General features: G+C 38.5%; 1 protein-coding gene across 3 annotated transcripts in view; it reads left to right on the top strand.

The window, feature by feature from the left end:
* Positions 1-22,961, top strand: part of LOC131439669 (DE-cadherin) — a 39,325-nt gene extending 16,364 nt beyond the window's left edge. For 2 of the 3 annotated variants that reach the window (XM_058610967.1, XM_058610968.1), the window contains exons 2-4: positions 8,242-9,017; positions 15,642-15,787; positions 15,989-22,961. In XM_058610967.1, coding sequence (XP_058466950.1) covers positions 16,293-20,828 — 4,536 coding nt within the window. In that variant the 5' untranslated portion in view covers positions 8,242-9,017; positions 15,642-15,787; positions 15,989-16,292 and the 3' untranslated portion in view covers positions 20,829-22,961. The remainder of the gene's footprint in view (positions 1-8,241; positions 9,018-15,641; positions 15,788-15,988) is intronic. The other variant, XM_058610969.1, reaches the window with a different exon arrangement.
* Positions 22,962-23,288: the final 327 nt, after the last annotated feature.

Here is a 23,288-nt window from a genome sequence, read left to right as displayed (position 1 = left end):
AAAGTCCGACATCGTGGACGTAAGAAACGACAAATTCAACCGAAGGTTGTACGCAATTATTCTTAGAGGAAGCCTTCTGCGCATGGCCTGGGGTGAAAGAAATTTATATACATAAATTGTTAGGGGAGCGGATTTGAAACGTATCCGTTTTAGAAGATAATCGATGATGTCAGAAATATTTCTCACATCAGGTCTGAAAAAATGTTCTTGTGTGAATGATGTCAGTGAGAAGGGATTGCTTTTCCTGCGGGGTTTGCGATGATAAGAATATTTCGCCTACCAGGATTCGTTAGTTGATGGCCAAATAATTTTGTTTCGATTATTTCTGTCCCCGATTTCCAGTGCCGCATGTACTGCAAGTAGTAGTTAAAAGACTCTGGGAATGAACTCACTTCGATTCCTTGAAAGTTCACGCGGCGCGAATGGACGAACTTCTAAGCGGATCCTGGAATACACTGTTCAGCTTAAACGTAGTGAGAAAGATCGTGTGCAACTTGTTCGGAACATTCATGTTGTCAAAAGTTCGTCGTGTACGTTTAAGTCGCAAGAAAGTAGATTTGTTATTCAGTTTCGGAATGAATTAGGCGTGTTAAAAAATTTCAACCCTTAATATAAGTAACGATGACAAAGTTTGTTAAATTTTCAAAACTTATCTGAGAACTATTTAAATTCATTTGAGCTTGTATGATGGAAAACCAAATCACTTCGAAAATGTCGGTCCTCGTTTTCCGATTCCAAAAAATTTCGGAAGTAGTGATCAGAATACTCCGAAACACATAGATTCCAAAGGAATGTTAATATGGAAAATATCATTACATCACTAAGTATTATGCCGATAGATCGAAAAACATACGCCTTGAAACTTCCTTTTTCGAAAGGTCTAATTATGAATAGCAAAATGATAACATAATTTAAGATCAATTGAGAAATTAGTGAGCCGAAATCAAATTAAGATTTCAATTTTATGTTGCTATCATAATAAGATTTCGAGATTTGTTCTCGTTTTAATGTTTTACTTTACTCGGGAACTTTACGTCTGAAATACTTATATTTTTAAAAATACCACTAAAGGCCACTACCATTACGAGTCGAAGACGAAACGTAAACAATAGATAAATCGGTTATGTGCCCAAAGAACAAAACAGCTTTTATCCAAACCCCTAAATAACCACTAGAACTCTCTCAAGAGTTTTTTTCAAACTTGAATAAAATTAGACACTTTCATTGGGTATAAACTAACATGATCTTTTCAATTTTTAAACAGTTTTGTCAAGTTAATAAGAATTCTTTATTTTGCATTGTCGCACTAAATGACGGTTTGCAATTTGTGTGTTTGTATTTGTATTATAGTTTTGGAACAGGAAGTCAGACCCGGATGAAATTCAACAACAACTTATAAGACTATAGGAGCTTTTATTTGAGCTTAAGTTGGTGAAAATCTGTCAAATCATCTATTAGAAACTCAATTTTAAGTTTCGTTTCGTTTTAGAGTTTTTTGACCTCTATTTCCGATATTCCCGGAACCGGTATATCCGAAGTCGGTGCATTTAGTAAGTAACAAATATAGCCTACAAATTGAATCACGAGTGAGAAAAATGGAAGACATTATTTGACACATACTCGAACACATGCATACATACACGCACGGAAATTGTTCAGCTCGATGATCTGTGTCGAATAGTATGGAACATTTACTTTGGGTATTTTCACTAGTCAATTTTTCAAACGATGCATAACCTTTCTATAAAAAAGTATACTTTTATAGAATGGAATCGTTATCATGATTTTGAGATAATACTAACAAGTAGGAACAAACCAAATAAAAAAGAATATCAACGAAGGTAAACGCTACAAATGGTCCGATCTACTAATGATGGTTTATCTGTATTACCTTTTCTTGGAATTATGTTAGCGTAATTCTTTATGTTTTCTAGAATTTCTTCTGATAAGTTGGAAAGATGATGGTCTTGGTCATAATGTAAGATAGTGAAAAGAAATGATTACCAATAACATTACAGTAAAAACTACCTCTAAACAAAAAGTCATATTTAGATGCGATTTTATGACTTTTTTTATTTCGTTGCGCTTTTACTTCTTATAATTTTCATATACAGATTCAAAATTTTGCTCTACCGTTGCAGATTTACAGATTTTTCTCCTGAAAAATATAGACTAAGATGTGGCAAACCTGCACGCTATACGAAATTGAACAAAGCACGTTGTGTGCTTCGTTCGAAAGGCGGTGGTGTGTTCTTCTTCCACCGGTTTGCATCGTCATTTTGCATGATGGTATGAAAGTTTCATCGCCACATAATTTCGGAACCAGAAGTCGAATCTGGATGAAATCGCGCAATATCTTTTAAGACAATGAGAGTTGCATTTTGAATTATTGAAATCGGTTCAATCGTTGCTGAGAAGTTGAAGTGAGTTCCGTTTTTGGAGCTTTTATCTATCTTTGTTCTTTCAGGACGGGAAACCTGGGACTAGTAGTCCCAAAGTAGGTTTATATATCAGCCAACTAACAAGATCTGCCAACTAGATGAATTTACCAGTAAGTTTTATACAAATTTGCACCTCGTTTCTCAATTTTTTGTGAAAAAATACTCATGAAATTGTAAATTTTTCACTTATGTAATACCGGAACCAAAAGTCGGATCTGGATCAACTTTTCGGGGATTTTATTAAAAGAATTTCAAGACCTTTCATTTGCAACTTAGTTTGTGAAAGTCGATTAAGAAATTTCCGAGAAAATTAAGTGCACATTTTCTCATAGATTTACACATATTACTCTGTAATTTCGGAACCGGATGTCGGACCATAAGACTTTTCATTTGTATCACAAGTTTGTGAAAATCGGTTCAGCCATCTCTGAAAAAAGTGAGTGACATTTTTTCCATTTTTTTTGGTGCATATCACCCTGTAATTCATTCCGGAACCGAAAGTCGGATCGGGATAAAATTCAATAGCAGTCTATGGGACCATAAGACCTTTCATTTGAATCGAAAAACAAGTCCCAGAGGCAATCTTTTAAAATTCGTCTAAAAACAGCATAACATTCGCATAAATAGAGGCTTAAACATAATTAGAGACCTTACATCTTTTTTTGTGATGTTTACTCCAAACACAATGGTCTGGGATTAATACGTGACACATCAACGTCGATGTATCTAAAGCGAGTGATGATGAAATTTTATTCAATGTTTTTTTTTTTAATAATTATTTATTGGAATATGAGTTAAAATTAAATTATTAAGATTCAAATTGGGTGTTCAGCCACAAGTGGTGACTTTTCAGCCCTATTATATATATGATTTGGTTATTACCATGAGGACATTATTTGCTTCCGCAATTCTGAGATTTTTGTGTAGGGAAAATTCTAAACCTACTTGTATTGTGTAATGGGGAAAAGGAACTTATATACTAACTTACTAACTAATACAGAGAGCGAATCGATTCAATTGAAGATTGCATCGATTTTTGTCGGAATTTGCTTATAATATTATGTGACATTACATCTAATGGTTCTATATTTGTGAGTCTGTGTAACTCATTTGTACTAAACCAGGGAGGACGCTTCAAAATCATTTTCAGAATTTTATTCTGAATCCTTTGAAGCGTTTTCTTCCTGGTGGAACAGCAGCTTGACCAAATTGGTACCGCATAAAGCATGGCTGGTCTGAAAATTTGTTTATAAATTAACAATTTGTTTTTTAGACAGAGCTTAGAATTTCTGTTTATAAGAGGATACAAACATTTAATATATTTATTACACTTTGCCTGGATTCCTTCAATGTGATCCTTGAAAGTGAGTTTTTTGTCATACGTTAAACCTAAGTATTTAGCTTGATCAGACCATGTCAATTCCAAGCCATTCAATTTTAGAATGTGATTATTGTTTGGTTTAAGAAATAAAGCTCTTGGCTTATGAGGAAAGATAATTAATTGCGTTTTTGCTGCATTTGGTTTAATTTTCCATTTTGACAGATAATCACTGAAAATATTTAAACTTCTTTGTAGGCGACTGCAGATCACTCTTAGATTTCTACCTGTGGCTAACAGACTTGTGTCGTCACAGAATAGCGATTTCTGACAACCAACGGGTAGATTTGGAAGATCAGAAGTGAAAATATTATACAAGATTGGAGCTACACTCGAACCCTGCGGAACACCGGCTCGTACGGGTAGCAATTCAGATTTACAATTCTGATAGCTAACCTGAAGAGTAGGATCAGTTAAATAATTTTGAATCATTTTGATCAAATAAATAGGAAACTGGAAATCAGACATTTTTGCTATTAAACCTTTGTGCCAAACACTGTCGAATGCTTTTTCTATGTCTAGAAGAGCAACTCCAGTGGATAACCCAGAAGATTTATTTGATTTTATCATGTTCGTTACTCTGACAAGTTGATGAGTAGTTGAATGTTCATGACGAAATCCAAACTGCTCTGGTAAAAAAATTGAATTCTCATTTATATGAGACATCACTCTCAACAAGATAATTTTTTCAAAAAGTTTACGGATAGAAGAAAGTAAGCTAATTGGTCGATAACTTGATGTTTCTGCTGGATTTTTATCAGGTTTCAGGATATGAATTACCTTAGCGTTTTTCCATCTTTTTGGGAAGTAAGCTAATGAAAAACACTCGTTGAAAATTTTAACCAGGAGTCTCAAGGCAACATCGGGAAGATTTTTAATAAGAATATTAAAAATTCCATCATTACCAGGAGCCTTCATGTTTTTGAGTTTCCTAATAATTGATTTAATTTCATCAAAATTCGTCTCAATAATGTCATCGTGTGATAACACTTGGGTTGAAATATGATCATATTTCAGTGAGACTTCATTTCCAATAGGACTCATAACGTTCAAATTAAAATTGTGGACACTCTCGAACTGCTGAGCAAGTTTTTGAGCTTTTTCGCCATTTGTAAGAAGTATTTGATTTCCTTCCTTGAGAGCAGGAATTGGTTTCTGAGGTTTCTTAAGAACCTTAGAAAGTTTCCAGAAAGGTTTAGAATATGGTTTAATTTGTTCAACTTCTTTAGCGAAATTTTCATTTCGCAAAAGAGTAAATCTATGATTAATTTCTTTTTGTAAATCCTTAACTATGTTTTTCATAGCAGGATCACGAGAACGTTGATATTGTCGGCGACGAACATTCTTCAACCGAATGAGCAGTTCAAGATTGTCATCGATGATAGGAGAATTTGAGCTTTGGGAACTGAAAGATTTCTAGCTTCGATAATATAATGATTCAAATTATCAATTGCTGTGTCGATGTCCGCAGAATTTTCTAAAATAGTTTCATGATCCACATGATTTTCAATGTGAGATCTGTAATCCAACCAATTAGCTCTATGATAGTTGAATATAGAACTAATTGGATTAATTATAGCTTCGTTGGAAAGTCTGAATGTTACTGGAAGATGATCTGAGTCAAAGTCAGCATGTGTAATCGGTTCACTACAAATGTGACTTTGATCTGTTAGAACCAGATCAATTGTAGACGGGTTTTTCACTGAAGAGAAACAAGTCGGATTACTGGGATGAAGAACTGTGAAGTAACCAGCTGAGAGTTGATTATGAAGTATTTTACCATTACTGTTATTTTGCCTACAATTCCACTGGACATGCTTAGCATTTAAGTCCCCTATTACGAAAAATTTCGATCGATATCTTGTAAGTTTTTGCAAATCGCCTTTAAAGAAATTTAATTGTTCGCCGGTGCATTTGAATGGCAAATATGCTCCAGCGATGAAATAAATTCCATGAATGGTTTCAACTTCGATTCCCAAGCTTTCAATAACTTTAGTATTGAAAGAAGGTAAAATTCGATGTTTAATTTGCCGTTGGACAAAAATGGCAACTCCACCACCCATTCCAGTAAACCTGTCAAATCGATGAACCACATAATGTGGATTACTTTTCAATTTGACATTTGGTTTAAGAAAAGTTTCTGTCACAATGGCAATATGGATTTTGTTAACTTCGAGAAAATTATAAAATTCATCTTCACTCGATTTCAAAGATCGAGCATTCCAATTTAAAATATTCAAATATTTATTTAACATCACTGTTAAATTTTAAATTCATTATAATATTATTTGCAAATTGCTATCCGATTTGAAATGCTTCAAAAAGTGATGAAGTCGAATTCATTTGGATGATCATTTGAAAAAGTTGATCTTGTAGGTAGATCATTTTATTTTCAGTTATATCGCCTAAATCGACTTCATTTAAAGAAGCGAATGGCATTGAAGGAATATTGGTAGGTAGACTGCCATTAGAAGAAGGTGATTTGGCCGGTCTACCTATTAATAAATTGTTTTCGTTAGAATTATTTACATTAGAAGAAATAGGTGGTAGTTTTCTACCTAATATACCAGCATAACTGACATTAGAAGAAGATGATGACGAGGTCGATCTACCTGTCAATAAATTGTTTTCGTTAGAAGACGAATTGGCAGGCGTACCTGTTTTTTGTTTCAAATTCGAAGAAATCAGTGCCTTAGAAGAATTAGGCGTGGCATTTGTAACGGTTTTTTGATTTTCAGGTATGTTCTGTAAATTTAAGGTCGTTGATTTGACTTGTTGTCTAAGCGAACGAGCGTTTAAAATTTTTTCCCTGACAGGACATTTCAAATAATTGGATTTATGATTTCCATTGCAATTTGAACATGAAAATTTATCAGTGGTTTCATTCACTGGACAAACGTTTTTCGAATGTGATTTACCACAATTCAAACACCGTATATCCATATGACAATTTTTGGTTCCATGACCGAAGCCTTGGCAACGACGACATTGCGTTAAGTTTGCAATACGATTATGCCGTTTATAATGTTCCCAATTAATTTTAATGTGGGAAATGAAACGTACTTTTTCTAAAGTTTTCAAATTGTTTACATCACTTCGATTGAAGTGTATTAGGTAAAGTTCATGGGAAATTCCAGAGCGTGGTTTAGAAGTACCATTCGCTCTTTTTTCATAAGTATTACTTGGGAAGGGGCAAAACCAAGCAATTCTTTTAGTTCATTTTTAATTTCATCAATACTTGATAATCCTTTCAAGACAGCCTTGAAGGGTCTGTCTGATTTTATATCATATGAATAAAATTTATGAAGTTTCTCGGTCAAATATCGAATAAGACGTTCGTAATCTTCCAATCCATCCACCAAGACTCGACATTCTCCTCTTCGTCCGATTTGAAATGAGACTTTTACTTCCGGGAGAAAAGTAGAAAGCTCAGTACGGAATGCTTTGAAGTCGGAAATCATCACCGTCACTGGTGGCATAGATTGATGTTTCTTCCCAGAACGACAAGCGTCCATTTTGGGAATTTTTGAAGAATTTTCTTCTATGTCGCTACAATCGGATTCAGGAAGAATCTCGTAAATATTGTTAGACGGCATAGGATCAGCGGAAGGGAAATCCGTCCGTTGTCTTTTATTTTTACATTCAGATTCTATAATATCGTGAATGTTATTAGAAAAATGTTGAATAACGGATTGTGATTTATTCCGTATTGAATTATTTTTAGCCTTAGGATTGTTGCCTTTCCGGTTGGACGCAGGCATTTTTGAAATTTTAAATTAAATTAACTAGGCTAAATTAGTCTTCGATTAGACTCCTACCTAGCCTTAGAAAAGGCTGATTAATTTCTTAGTCACTCTAATATCACTCTTTGTATCACTTAGTCACTTAGTTAGTGATTCAGGTAGTCTTGAAAAAGACTGAAGCCTTGAATCAATGAAACTCTAGGTAGCCAGAAAAAAATTCCAGGAGCCAAGAGCTATACGCGTGCGGTGCGAACGACTGTTCAACACTTTATTCAATGTTTATTTTGTACAGCACACTGTTATAGCTTTAAGACTAATATTTCGGAGGCATAAGTTTGTAAATAAGGTTGTGACGAATAAAAATAAAAATCGTTAACAGGACAAAAATATTATCTTCAATGTCCACAAACAATTTTGAGTCTTTTTGAAAAGGAATGTGTCTTATTGAAAATAATAATAATAATAAACCTGTGATCTATTTTATGATCGCTTCTAAAAGTCTCTATCATTCTCATGAAACCCACAATGATTGGAATGACATTCAACATCATTTTTCGAATTTTCAGAACGCAACGATAGCAATTGACATCATTTTTCATATACATTATGCTATTCATCAACGTTTTCGACTGCTGCTAGATAATCTTTTTTTTCTTTCTCTTTCTTTTTACCAACCTAGAGCAACACTCATTATCATCTCTTTCATCTCGATCCACCGGGTGTGAACATTATTCGAGGTGTGAAACGCTGACAGATGCCGGTTTTCGCTGTGCTTTGTAGTTCGTCACACAGAAGTGCTCCGCTTGATGCTGAATCGCGTTTGGTGTCGGTAATTTAGCAGTGTGATATGCAGGGAAGCAAATAGAAGCAACTAGTTTTCCAGTGAGTCATTAATGTGTTTCTCTAGCAATGGCCCGGCAGCGAAAGTGAATTGCTGCAGAAACCAAAATAGAAAAAAAGTGCATAATTATACGGAAGCAATAAACGCAAACATCCGCTACTGCGCTGACTGACCGCAGGGAAGTGTCTACCTTTAGCAGAAGCACATTAAACAAGATGTGATAACGACGACCTCAATGAGTTAAGAAGACCGCGATTACGGCTAGTGGAAAGAAGCGTTCGGTCTCTAACGAAAGTAAGAAAACAAAAAAAAGAAAATAGTTCATGAATTTCGATCCCCTGTCGAAAGTGAATGAATAGTGTCGAGGTAGAATTGCTTTCCGGTTGCCGTTAAGCGTCTCTCGCAGTGCAAAACAAAATAATCGCAGTGTCTTCGGGGTTTGATTCGGCGTCCCCCGTTCGATGTGGACGACGACTTAACAGTTGGACGGAATTTCTGCTTATTTACTACACGATCAAGGCCCACGGTTCGAAGAGGTGATTTCTTCATCTCAGTAGGATTTGGATTATACGGTTCCTGAGCTGCAAACTCTGCTGGCTACGAGCAGCTTGAAGGTAGGCATTGATAAATTGCACATCACCAGATATTGCTTTTGTAGGGCGATGGTACCTATATTCATCTCATTAGTCGAAGTAAAACAACCTGGCTGTAGATTTATACTTAATTTAAGGATACTAAGAACTTTACTCTCATTGTACGAAATTCTAATGTATATTCTATATTATGAATGAAGTTGATTATTATAACATTTCTTCGTAAAATGAGCCTCAGTGCACTGGTAGAAAATGCAAGAGTTACGAGATTCATCCAAAATATTATTTCTTTATGTTTTGTCTTCGATGTATCAGTTCAGAGCAGTTCGAATAGAATAACCGCTAAGCAGACAACCAAAAAAGGCGGTTGGGTAATGTTAGAGACATAACTGGAAGACGTTATGCGAATAAAAACTTCACATTTCTGAATATCTAAAAACGTTCTTTTAAGTCGATATGTTGTGTGAATTGTGCACGGTTTTATTTCTTTACTTCCAGAATTTCCACAGTGTACTTATACTAAAGAATGACGAACTCACGACACCGTTATTCTAGCACACGAATTAATAAGATAATTGATTGATCGCCTGCAGAAGTACACACGGTACGAATTATAATAATTTCAAAAAAATGAAATTTCAAAAAGATCTTTAATGATTAATTCACTGATAGTAAAAGTCAAATGCGCAGGCTAGAATAAGTGAAACGTGTCAATGTTTCCATTTTATACCTACCCAGTTGGTAACGCGAGTATGCTATATCACTCTCTACATCAAAACCGTCGTCCGAGCACGAGAAAGACAAACAAGCGTCATGAGTATTTCTCTTTAATACTCGTTGCTACGCAAAATTTTAGAAAACTAATTTTGTGGTTATTTCATACTACTGAAAATTTTATCATAAATTGTTGATCATATTGCCGATAGCATGGAACAAAATTATGTTGTTAGGCAGTGGCGTCTCGTGCACTGCACAACCGGTAAAATTGAAGGAACTAACTGCATCCCCATCCGCATTCTATTATATTTTAGATTTTCTATTTAGTCGACGAAGTCAGGTTTGATGGTACGGAATAGAAAATAATGAGCGATTTATCCACATCATAATATGCAAAAACTCACCATAAGCTGCTTGCGCTTGCTGATCAAACGATCTTTTCATATCGCATTGCCGTGGCTCTCTGAACTTGAGCACTTTGCCTTGTGCACCGAGTTCTTGTCGCTGTGTTAGTGTCTTTTCTGTGCACATGAGTTACTGCACAGATTCAAGAAGAGAGAGAACTGCTCAGCTCTGCTCTGAGATTTGTTGTTCTCTCTGTCAAGTTTGGCTCTGTGAGAACTTGTATGCATGCAACCTTCAGGAGAGGCTTCGGTGATTTGTGCTTATGGCAGTTGAAAACAAATTGCTGTCTCCAGAGATGTCAGGTTCACAGATTAATCTGAGATTCACATATTTTGATTATGCTGCAAAGATGTTCACAGATTTTTGAAGTCAATGAGCCCCTAAAAGTCTTTAAATTAGCAGGTAAAAAACAAAGTATCCTACAGAGTGTTTTCTTGCTCAGACTGTTTTTTGGTTTGCACACAGATTTTAAAAAATGACCTGGCACTCTTGGCTGTCTCAGTTGCAACTTCGAAACCGTTTTGTTGATGATATTATTGACAGATTTGCTGAACGTGCAGCGCGCGGATTTCTTCTGTTGTATCGATAATACGAAAAGAGTTTAATAAAAAAAATCCCATGCAAAAGTATGTCGACATTTCATTGTATTGAAAAACACAAGCGAATATTGATTCCTCAATTTTTAGTTTTCGCTTACAACGAACAGTTACATCTGATATAATCAGTGCACAACCCGTAAATTTTCCCACGAGACGCCACTGTTGTTGGGTGAAGTATAACAAGAAATATTCACAATTAAGTCCTACCTATTCTTGTACAGGTTCTGTGTGTGCGTTTTTGGATCCGCTAGATTTTATCGGAGATGGCGGAACCGATTTTCACAAACGAAGGCTCATTTGAAAGCTAGTGGAATCGGTTCAGAAAAAGTATAGCACTGGTGTAATGCAATTGGCAGCAACTAACGGTTTTGATGCAACCTCAGTTACATCAAAGTAGTACAATTTAACCCTTTCACGACCATAAGATGTCTAGGACGAAATATGTCAGTACAACACAATATTATAGCTATTGTGAGTGTAAAGTAAGAGAATAACGGGTGGCAACTAAAATTTTGGAATTTTTTTCGCGGCCTGTATGCTCAATAACAAACGAACTCAGAAAGAACTAAGAGTGTGTTAGCTCTCTTTCTCCTCTTTTTGCTAGTATTTTCTAGTATTTGCTCAAAATGCCATCGAAACAAGAAGTATTTCACGAGCGCATTGTACAGTTCTACGAACTGCATAGAAATCTCGGCAAATAGTATACGGTACAACATTTTAAAAGTAAAAATGTTGCGGCTTCGACAGTTTACAATATCCTAAGATGCCCAACAACTGCTCGTAAGGAAGATAGTGGAAGACCAGCGAAAATTATGGACGCAAAAGGACTTCGTTCTCTTTCTCGTGCCTTCAACAACAAGGATTCACTGAGTCAAAGGAATGCCGCAAAAAAGTTGAACTGTTCTCACCAGTACATCTGCAAAACATTGAAAAGACTCGGAATGAAGTACCGAAAGTAGACACGAGCCCCGGGATATACTAACGCACAGATTTCAACGCTGAATTCCCAATGCCGCTGGTTGATTAAAAATTTTTCAGGAAAAAGTTTTGTTTTGGACGACGAAAGTTACTTCCCTCTTTCGAAGACGCAGATTCCCGCAAACGATCGATACTATTCAACGGACAGTTCAACTGTACATCCGAACATAAAATATTAGTTTAAACATAAGTTTGAACAGAAAGTGATTCTGTACATTATCATTTCCGAGAAAGGCATTTCTAAGCCATGGTTCAAGCCATCTGGGTTGGCAATCAATCAAGATGTGTACCAGAACGAATGTTTGTAGAAAGTTTTGATCCCGTTTTTTCAAAACCATCATGCTGATGGACAATACGTGTTTTGGCCGGATAAAGCGTCATCGCATTGCGCCAAAAACACAATCATTCCTGAATATCCATTCGATCCAAGGGGAGGACGCTTAGAACAATGTGCCAATCACACATTAACACAATGCATTTATCAATATTGGCACTTTCGTTTTCATACAGTTGCACAGTTGCGGCACACAAAGGACTCAGTTTTGACAAGTAGCTGTTTCATGGGGAACAGCGTGGCACACTTAGACTCACAGTATATCACGTGTTTTTTTAGAGGCACAATATAGTTTGTGTTGAGTGACTCTCCCCTTGATTCGATCCCATTTGTACCAAAAAACCACAACCCGATAAATCTCAGTGTCTAATCGAAGATTTCTTCGGGGTTTTGAGTCCTTGGTGTTCAAAAATAACTGGAGAGCCACGAATCGCTAACAGTTGATTTGTAGAATCAAGAGATGCATTCACAAAGTTGATATGAAGGCCGTACAACGCTCCTGTTCCGACATCAAACGGAAGCTTTGCGGATGTTCACTATTTTTTTTTCAACAATGAACAATGTATGTTTAATTTCAATAAATCAGATCTTCTCCAAGTATGTTTGCCTTTTTTTTGACAGCTTGAGAAAGAAATTCCAAAATTTTAGTTGCCACCCGTGACTTACACTTGAAGGACTCACTGTTCACCATTTTCAAAATTGAATTTTTCACACCGGGAATACACGTACATTATTTCATGTTTGGTCAATTCACGTAAACGAACCGACGATACTACTGGGGATGTTCGAATAACATTCATTTTCGTCACGTATAAAATTCAATTTGACATTTGGAACCACCGATTTATTAATTTTAGTTGTTTGACGTAAAGCCGCCATAACTAAGCGGTATGCACGGAATGCATAAGAACGCAGGTTCGAGTCCTGTCTCTGAGTGTATCTTTTTCCAAAAAGTCATCTTTTCTGTTAGTTTTTCATTCATTTGGCTTCTCCAATATATGTTTCCGCTCAGTCATTGCAAAAATTGGATTTGGAACCATTTGACGTAATTTTTCAAGTGAATCGAATGTGAATTTTTATTTGTGCGTCAAGATAATGAACACGCTTACTTGTGGTTCTAAAGAATTGGATCAAAAGTCGCACTGTTTCGTAAAAACCATACCTACCCAAAATTGAATACAACGGATATTACGACATTTTGGGTAAATATGCTTCTCGAAAAATTTGAGTAGATATTACTCCCTTTTGTTGATATTTGTAAATGAGTATAAAGTACCAGAGACATTGGAAATCTATTCATGCTTCACAGTGCATTGATATGTTTAAATGTAAACAAGCATTTTAATGTATTTTACTTACGAACTAGAGCCGGATACGGCTCGCTATCTAAAACATTTTATTTTTTCCATCCTGAATTTTGGTAAACTTTTTACTACTCATTCGGGTCGGGTACGGGTACAGGTAATTTTTAATCGGGTACGAATAAAATTTTTTATTTTTTCTCGGGTACGGGTAATTTTTTTTTATTATTGATCGGGTACGGGTAATTTTTTAAATTTTTAATCGGGTACGGGTCGGGTACGAGTAATTTTTTTTTGCTGAGTCATGAAAAAAGATGCTGTACACTGTCTTTTTGGCACTTAGAAACAATTGTGTGTTACAGTATAAAAAAATCGTGTTTCACATTGCTCCCAAGCATTACTTTTTCATACAACGCACAAAACTCCTATTGCTGGAATATGGGAAAAAGTCGCTTTCACAAAAATATCGATATTTCCGTTAAAAATGGACGGATTTTAACAATCTATGGCTTGTTGGATAGCTATTACCGTGCGGAATCTAAGTCTAAAACATATCCTGTTTTCAAGGTCAGTAGTGACAGATATTGTCAAAACTGAAAATTTTGACATAAAACTTAGTATAACTCGAAAAGTAAACATCCGATCTCAAAACCATTCAATAGCGATCAGAGTGACGGGGATACCTTTCATTTGCGACTAGTTTGATCAAAATCGGGCCAGCCATCTCTGAGATCTCGACCTCTTTGTTGACAACACACACACACACACACATACGGACATTTGCTCAGTTCGTTGAGCTGAATCGATTGGTATATCACACTCGGCCCTCCGGGCCTCGGAGAATTTTTCTAATGTTTGAGCGAATTCTATACCTATTTTTTATATTTATAAAAAAAGGTAAAACATAACAAGGTGTTCTTTAATTTCATGGGAAATATTTTACCCTATGATCCTCTGATTACCTATTGATTACCTTTGTCGTCTAAAGACTTTTACAGACTTTTAAAACTTCGATTGTTTGCATTATTATTATGTTGCTTTATTTACCCTCGGTTTTAACCTTACGGTCATTCGCCGAGGTGCACGATTGTTTGCAGTCATTCGTCAGTCAGTCAGTCAAAGTCAGACTTTCGAAAATTGGCGTGATCTTTTCGTTTTTGCTAGCAAAAATTATTGACGGCTTCAATACATCCGTCATATAAGTAAAAACTTTGGTTCTCTGGTTCTGTTAGTCATGGCGACTTCAAACAAATCGTCCAAGTCAAGGAAAATGAACTTTAATGCACTGTTTAATGCTATTAAACGTTGCTTAGTGGATAAGAAGCCAATAAGTTCGACTGCAGCAACGTATTCAATCCCGCGAAGCCGGTAGAAGACCGGTCTAATCAACACCAAAGGCGTCACCATCCAAATCATTAGCCAAGAGAGCCAAGGCGAAGTCACCATCAGACAATGAAGAAATTTGTCCAAAACACCTCCGAAAAAAATAAATTCCGTTTTTTTCTTTGGATAATTGCAGCGTTTACTTCTATTTTTCCATTTTTAGCAAAATTTCTTGGGATGCCGGTAACCGAACACCTTTTTTGAAATGGAAAAAAATTATCACTTTACTAAATTGATAATAAAGTTTTTTTCAATCGATTGAATCAACTTTGTTTCTTATTCAGCTGTTAGCTATGGACTTTAGCTTTCCATTGATTTATATATGCCTGCATAATGTGCAGTCGGAATTTATAAGCTCAAAAAAAAGGGTGCCGGTAACCGAACACTCTCCCTTACATTGAAAAACGAAAAACTGTAAAGTAACTTTTCATTCAATTTTCTTATGTGTATGAAAATTGTCGTAAATTTACCAAATGTTTTTATCTGTGTACCTATATATAAATATATATCCTATATCTAATAACTATCCTATGTGAAGTGTTATATTGAAGGATTGCTGATTTAATCGTAATACTCGATAGAGAAAGTAAACAAAGAGAAACTCTCATTTGCACTTAGGACCTTTTTTCGTGTTTGTCTTCAAATGTCAGCTGTTCCTTGCACACAAATTCAGAACTGATCAACTGAACATAACTGTGCTCTTCTTGCGTCGTAAATGAATTTAATCTGCAAATTACGCTTTGGTACTTCCACTACTTGAACTTTATTGATGACCTCAGCATTTGCAACTATAAGAGTATTTATTGCATATACAATTTCTGCAATCATGTTGACCCGCTTGTAATTCAATATATCAATCATATGCCCCAATAGCCGTTATCTTCATCCAACTGATAGAGCGTTTCATTTGGCAATATTTTTTTTACAGATATCGATTTATTGAGGTGATTCGTTTACATCGACTATCGAGAAACCGATTCCATCAAGAGCAGAAGGCAGCAAACTTATTGAACAACTAGCATAGCGTCCGTTCGATAGGAGATAAGGAAGCGTTCTCTTTTCTGAGAAACGAAGGTATGTTGACGTTCATTTATTTTCTTTATTTCACATTATCACTTTTATGTGCAAACATGCAAACATATACACCTCCTTAACACAAGCAAGACAAATTGATAAGACTTACGCAATGTTCCTGTTTTTTTTTTCTCTCTCTCTTCTCACTTTTCTCTGTTGCTGCTGCTGCTGGTGCTGTACATGTAAAACCCATATACGCAGGCCGTCTAGGTAGTACGAACTGGTGCCTTATCAGTGTCTGTGTATTAACGAGTGCCTTTGATATTTACTGTTACGATGATAGATGATGGTAGCTATTCCCCGGAGTCCATGGCAACGATTAACCTCAAAGCAACTGTAGGTTTAAAGATTGAATAGATTTAGAAGGTATTGTTTTTTTTTTACCGGAAGGGATTAAGCATATCCCTACGAAACGTGCTGCAACTAGCACCGCCGAACAGTTTTACTAATTAGAGTATATAGTAGTACGTAGTTGTAAAAATTTAGTACGTAACCGAATACAAACATGATGAATAGGTTAGCGATAGTAGGTATAGTGTACCTAACGGTATCGGTGTTAACGACACACTCAGATAACAATTTCTTCAGAAGGACAGATGTCATCGACGGGAGCAGTGTAAGTCGATTTGATTATAGAGAGGTGTTTAGTCTGAATCGGTTAGGACACCGAGAACGGCGAAGTTTATACGACGACACCTATGAGACTGATACGAATGGGTTGAACGAGTATGGGTTCGGTTCACAAGAGGGGTCATCTCGATCGGTGAAAGCGATCGACAATCGGAAACCTTTGTTCGTTAACTGTGAGGGCTATGCTCCGTCGGTGAAGGAGGAGCGTGACCCAGGGACCTACGTAATACAGGTAAACGCGACCGATCCGGATGAACATCAGACAATCGCGTACAGCTTCGTAACGGCACCGGGAGAGCGGTCCAAATTCAGGATTGATAAAAATACTGGTCAGATAACGACGATTCATCGGTTCGATCGTGATGAACCAATTCGAGAGAAGGAAGTATACATTACGGTACGAGCCACGGACGACGGATTGCCGAATTTGGACGACGTTTGTACGTTCAAGGTTACGATTGAAGACATCAACGACAATCCACCGGTGTTCGATAAGAGCCGATACGATGAACCGATCACCAAGGATGCCAGGGTAGGAACCAAAGTAGCGACGATTTCTGCTACCGATCTGGACGATGGGGATAACAGTATTATCAAGTATGAAATTTTGAAAAAGCACAACGACTACAGCTATTTTAGAATTAACGAAAACAACGGCATCGTTACGTTAGCTAAATCCGTCGACAAGAGTCCGGGCCAGTATTACCAGATCTACGTGCGTGCGTATAACATTGTACCGGACATGCCGCAGGACGCCGAAGTAGAGGTGAAAGTGCCGGTCATCGAATCTAACAAACTGCCACCGTATTTCACGGAAGCACAACAGCAGCCAATTTCGTTGGATGAAAATTTTAGCAACTACAGTGCCCCTTTGGCTACGCTACGAGCGAACTCGCACATTAGTGGTAAACCGGAGGTTATATTTGAACTGATTACGGGTCGAACCGAACAAACCAATAGTCGCAATACGTTTCTGCTCGAACAGAAGGAGGACACTGCCGTCATTCTGCTCGGAAAAGCACTGGACTATGAAACGATCACCGAGTACACGCTGACGGTGAGTGTGAAGAACACCCACGATCTGATCGCACAAAGTATAGTCAAGATCAAGGTACTGGACGTAAACGATAACATCCCCTACTTCACCGAGGTGAATTCCGGGTGGATTCCGGAAAATGAACCCGCCGGAACCCCCGTCATGCAGGTCCGTGCTTTTGACATGGACGGAACTTCGGCTCACAATATCGTATCGTTTCGGTTGGCCGATAACGAAGAGTATTTCAACATAGATCACCATACGGGAAACATCACCGCACTGACAATGTTCGATCGGGAAGCCACTGACACTTACCATCTGAAGATTATCGCCGAAGACAACTCTCCGTCGGCGTTGTACAACAACGGCAAACCGAACAGTATCTCGCAAACGTTTATCATTAAGATTTCCGATAAGAACGATCATCCTCCTAAGTTCACCAAGGACTATTACGTGTCGGAGAACGTTGCCGAAGATGCCAATAAGAACACGGTGGTTATTGTGGTCACGGCACAGGACGTGGATACGGCTTCGCAAATTACGTATTCCATAGTTTCGGGTAATATCGGAAATGCGTTCAAGATCGACGAAACGACCGGTGCCATCTCGGTGAACAATGAGTTGGACTACGAAAACATCACGGAGTACACTCTGCAAGTGCGAGCATTTGACGGAACGTACGATGACAATGCTACGGTTTCGATTAAAGTTGAAGACGTAAACGACAATTTACCAAAGTTTGCCAAGACGGATTATGTGCTGGAAATCGAGGAGGAGAAGGTAATGGAAGGTTGTATCGAGATGATCGAAGCGTGGGATCCGGACATCAAGGATCGATCGGCACCGCAGCACATCAAATTTGCCATAGTAAAAGTGGAACAACGTCCACTGCTGGAGATCGACGATACCGGTTGTCTACGCCAGAAAGCTCCCCTGGACCGTGATCCACCGAATGGACACAAGGCGTGGCAGGTGATTATCTCGGCCACAGACGAGGATGGAAGTGGGCGTCAGTCGACGACTACGGTTAACATTAAACTGAATGATACCAACGACAATCCACCATTTTTGACGAACAAAATGCCGGTGGTGTGGTACGAGAATCAGGAACCGGGTAGAATCGTAACACTGACGGCAGATGATTACGATGAGCCCCAGAATGGACCACCGTTTCGGTATGAGATTCCGGATAGTGCTAGTGACGGTATTCGTTCGATGTTCCGGATCGATTCGGATGTGTTATATGCCACAGTGAGGTTCGATCGGGAAGAACAGAAGGAGTACTCTATTCCGATTCTTATTACGGATAGTGGGGAACCTCGACCGCTGAGTAAAGTTAGCATCCTGCACCTGGTGATCGGTGATGTGAATGATAATGAAATGAGGGATGGTGAGAGTAAAATCTTTGTGTACAACTACAAAGGCGAATCACCGAACGCGGATATTGGTCGAGTGTACGTGGATGATTTGGATGATTGGGATTTACCGGACAAGACGTTTAGATGGCGCGATGGATATAGTCCGGAGCACTTCGAGCTGAATACGGACACGGGAATGATCACGATGCTGCAGGGAACCGGAGGCGGTGATTATGAGCTGCACTTTAGCGTGACGGAACAATCTAGCTTCTTCCCAAGACACACTGTGTCGGCTAAGGTGGTAGTAACGGTGAAAGAAATTCCGGAGGTAGCGGTTGACAAGAGTGGATCGATACGGTTCTACGGTATCTCGGCGGAAGAGTTTGTATCGAGGAGTCCATCACTGTCGTTGACTCCGAAAGATCGGCTGCAAAATAGTATAGCGGAAATGTTCAATATTAGTAGCGATAACGTCGACGTTTTCACGGTTTTGCAGCGCGATAACAATGCGTCACTGTTGGATGTGAGGTTCTCCGCTCACGGTAGTCCGTATTACGAACCGGAACGATTGAACGGAATGATCGGGTATCATCAGAGAACTTTGGAGGAAGAGCTTGGTTTGAAGATGATGATGGTGAGCATCGATGAGTGTATCGAGGAAAAGCTTCGCTGTGAGTTGTCCTGTAAGAATGTCCTGCACAAATCAAACGTTCCAATTGCGGTCTACACGAACACCAGCTCGTTTGTGGGTGTTAATGCCTTCGTACAGGCAGAATGTGTATGCGATGCTCCACCGGCAACGATCGATTGTTTGAATGGTGGTACTCCGTATCACGATAAGTGCGAGTGTCACGAAGGTTACGAAGGTCCACGCTGCGAGGAGATCGCCATAGGGTTCTATGGACATGGGTATGCAATGTATCCTCCGGTAAGTCCATGCAACCTCACCCGAATCAGCTTGGAATTGGCACCACACCAAGAAGATGGATTGGTGATGTACATTGGTCCACTGAGTTTCAATCCGTTGTTACCGATTCAGGACTTCTTAGCATTGGAATTGGTGAAGGGATTACCGGTGCTTTTGCTGGATTATGGTACGGGAACCATTCGAATAGAGCACAAGCATCGATATCCGCAGGGTAGACCATTCACGGTGGAAATCGTTCTGCAGCCTCAGACGGTAGAGATGATCGTTGACAACTGTAAACTGTCGACCTGTATGAGCTTGGATGCACCGAAAGGTCCCAACGAATCGTTGAACGTGAATGCTCCACTACAACTGGGCGGAGCAGCCGTCAATCTGGAGTCACTAGGTTCAATGTTCAACTGGACTTACGTCCCGCAGAGTAAAGGATTCACTGGCTGTTTGAGGAATTTAACAATCAACGATCGAACGTACAACCTTGGTGCCCCCAGTTTGGCTAAAAACCACGATCCCGGTTGCCACCGTTCGATAGCGGTGGCGGTATCGTTCGGGATCGATTCCAATTTCCTGATAGCTATCATTGTGTGCATTGCGGTGCTACTGATACTGCTGCTGGCGGTGGTTGTACACAAAAAGCACCAGGACGGTTGGCACGAGAAGGATATGGACGACATTCGCGAGACAATCATCAACTATGAGGAGGAAGGCGGCGGCGAACGGGATGCGGAGTACGATCTGACGGTGCTGCGGGCGCCCCCGATCTACATGGATAAACCGTACGGAAACGATCTGCGACAGAAGGAAGCCAACGAGGTGCCCGACATCGGTGCTTTCTTGACCGACAAGAAGGATGCCTGTGATAAGGATGCCGACGCGTACCCGATCGATGACGTGCGGCACTACGCGTACGAGGGAGACGGCAACAGTTCCGGATCACTGTCGAGTTTGGCGTCCTGTACGGACGAAGGTGATCTCAAATTTAACTATTTGTCCAATTTTGGACCACGCTTCCGCAAGCTGGCCGATATGTACGGGGAAGAACCGTCCGATACGGACTCGAACGTCGATGATGACGAAGGTTGGCGGATCTGATTCGGTGTGGGTAGAGTTCCGAGTTGGAAACAATTGTTGCTGGTTGTTCGCGTGAAGTCTAGAAGACTAGTTTGGAAATTCCAAAAATTAAAAAAAATATACACCGTCGTCGATCAGTTGTGAAAATTCACTTATTTTCTAGTTTTTGCCAAGAGTAAAAGTTCGAATAAATTATAATGGATTTTTATTATGTCAGACATATGGAAAACCAAACAGTCGAATCAAAGGAACCGCACAATTTCACCAGAACTGACAGCTTACGTTTCGGATGACTCATCCATCATTGCGATGATTGTCCAAATTCGGATTCGAGGGGGAAAATGTTTGCGGATGTACCTTAGGATTAGGAGCTGCGATGTTTTCAGAACAGAATTATGTATATTAAATGAGTCATTTTCGGCGTGGTTGGTGTGTAAGTAACGACACAATAATTTTAGAATATTTTAAAGAGCAAATCAAAACAGTTTACCCCACTTTGTTTCCAGTAGATTGTTCTACAGTTCTATTCGATTAGAAAGTTTAAATAAATCTCAACCGTTCAAACATAAATACCGTTTCTTCATGTCACTCTAGTAAAAAGAGTGTCCATAGAATTTCTCCCATCGAAATATGACTCATTCAATCCGGATCAAATTGATCGAAGACATCATAGCTCAAAACACTAAGCTTTATGTCACACACACACACACAAACACACACCTCGATCCCTCGGTTAGATTTTCATAGTCGGATCATTGTGCATCGTCATCGGCAGTGGGAAAGTGCGGTCACACGTGAACGGCGGGTGAGATATTGGTGCGTGCAAGCTTAACGGTTGTTGTTGGAAGCTCTGGGCTGGTATCCCTAAACAAAAAAGAAATGACATTCCTTTATTTAGTTGTTAGGCGTTTTCCGATGAGTCATTTTCATTTTAGAAACATGACTCGTGGATTTATATATTTCGTAAGCGGTGTAGGGTTAGAAGCTCGAATTTCGCTTTGGCCAATACAGCAAAAAAAACAATAACAACGATTGGTTTGTGCCGAAGAGCCGGAACAGAGACGGGATCTGATTGATTGAGCAAAGTCTTCCAACTGTCATTTTTATATCATTTTTTATTTGAAGTCTTCGAACAGCATGCCGCTTCGCTGCCGTTTCAAGTATAACTGTCCCATATATACAGGAAATCCCTTAGAATATGGAACAATTAAGCGTAGAACGGCAGTTCGGTCCCCGTGGTTCCAAACCAATTCGCTCCAAGCATTAGTGTACAGATTGGAAATACTTCCGCCAAAGCGCTATTCGACCAAAAAAAAAATTGGAAAAATGTACATAAATATTCAGATCACTGCCTTTAAGCTCCTTCCTTCTCTACCTTAAAAACCTAAATCGTACCAACAAAGTATTGATGATGCATTTTCGAAACGCCACCACTGACTGTCTAGACTGATATGTGCTGTAATGGGAATGGAATGGAGAAAAACATCAACACGCAAAAACCGGTCGGGTGCTTTGTCGCACTAATATCTTTCCTGCTTTTGTAGGCCCTCGGGCTGTCCTCCGAAAGTTCGTTCTCCTCTTTAATGGCCGGCCACATGGCCGTTGTCATATATTTCAATCGCCAGGAAACTGGTATCTCCTATGTAAAGTGTTTACAAATACGTACCGGATTTAAATCCCCTCATTCTGCAGGGCCCCCCTCCCCAAAGGGATATGGTAGTGACAGAAACATTATTTTTACGGAATAGAATGGAAACAACAATTAGTTTTACTCTCATGATGGCAAGAAAGAACGTGATTAGAGTGATTTGAAACCGAGATGCCTTATTCCAATTAGAAGAATTCGGAAGCAAACCGATTTAGTCTTAACATAAGGAAACGTAAATCAAACAATTATTTTAAACTACATAGATTTAGAGTGGAAAAGCAAATAGAAGACAAACAAAAAGAGAAGATTTACAATCATCTAGTGTCTAGAATATTGTAGTTCACGATTTTAAATTAGAACAATACAGTAAAATGTGTAATAATTAGAAATTAAACCCGTAAAACAGGATGGTCTTGTTCGAATTGATCAATTTTAGATGAAACAACACGACTATGCACTGGAAATTCCTACCAGTAGTGTCTTATACAATAACAAAAAAACACAAAGCAAGTAAACAAATGCGAATCGGTTCTCGATTTGACCGAGAACGGCAATTCACAGTGGCAAACTATTAGGTGTCGATTTTTGAATGCTAATAGTACTGTTGTTGTACCGTTGAATTCCACTATGTTATATCACGTCATTACACTCTCACAAAGTCACTATTTTCACAGTCACTATTTTTCCGAAAGTGTATAAAACGTTATAATACAGATACGTATTTCGGAGTGCTATTTGCATCCTTCTTCAGTGTATCGGTTTTACCGATACACTGAAGAAGGATGCAAATAGCACTCCGAAATACGTATCTGTATTATAACGTTTTATACACT

Source organism: Malaya genurostris, chromosome 3, assembly GCF_030247185.1.
Source record: "Malaya genurostris strain Urasoe2022 chromosome 3, Malgen_1.1, whole genome shotgun sequence".
Lineage (NCBI taxonomy): Eukaryota > Metazoa > Arthropoda > Insecta > Diptera > Culicidae > Malaya > Malaya genurostris.
This window is presented reverse-complemented; position numbering and strand designations above follow the sequence as displayed.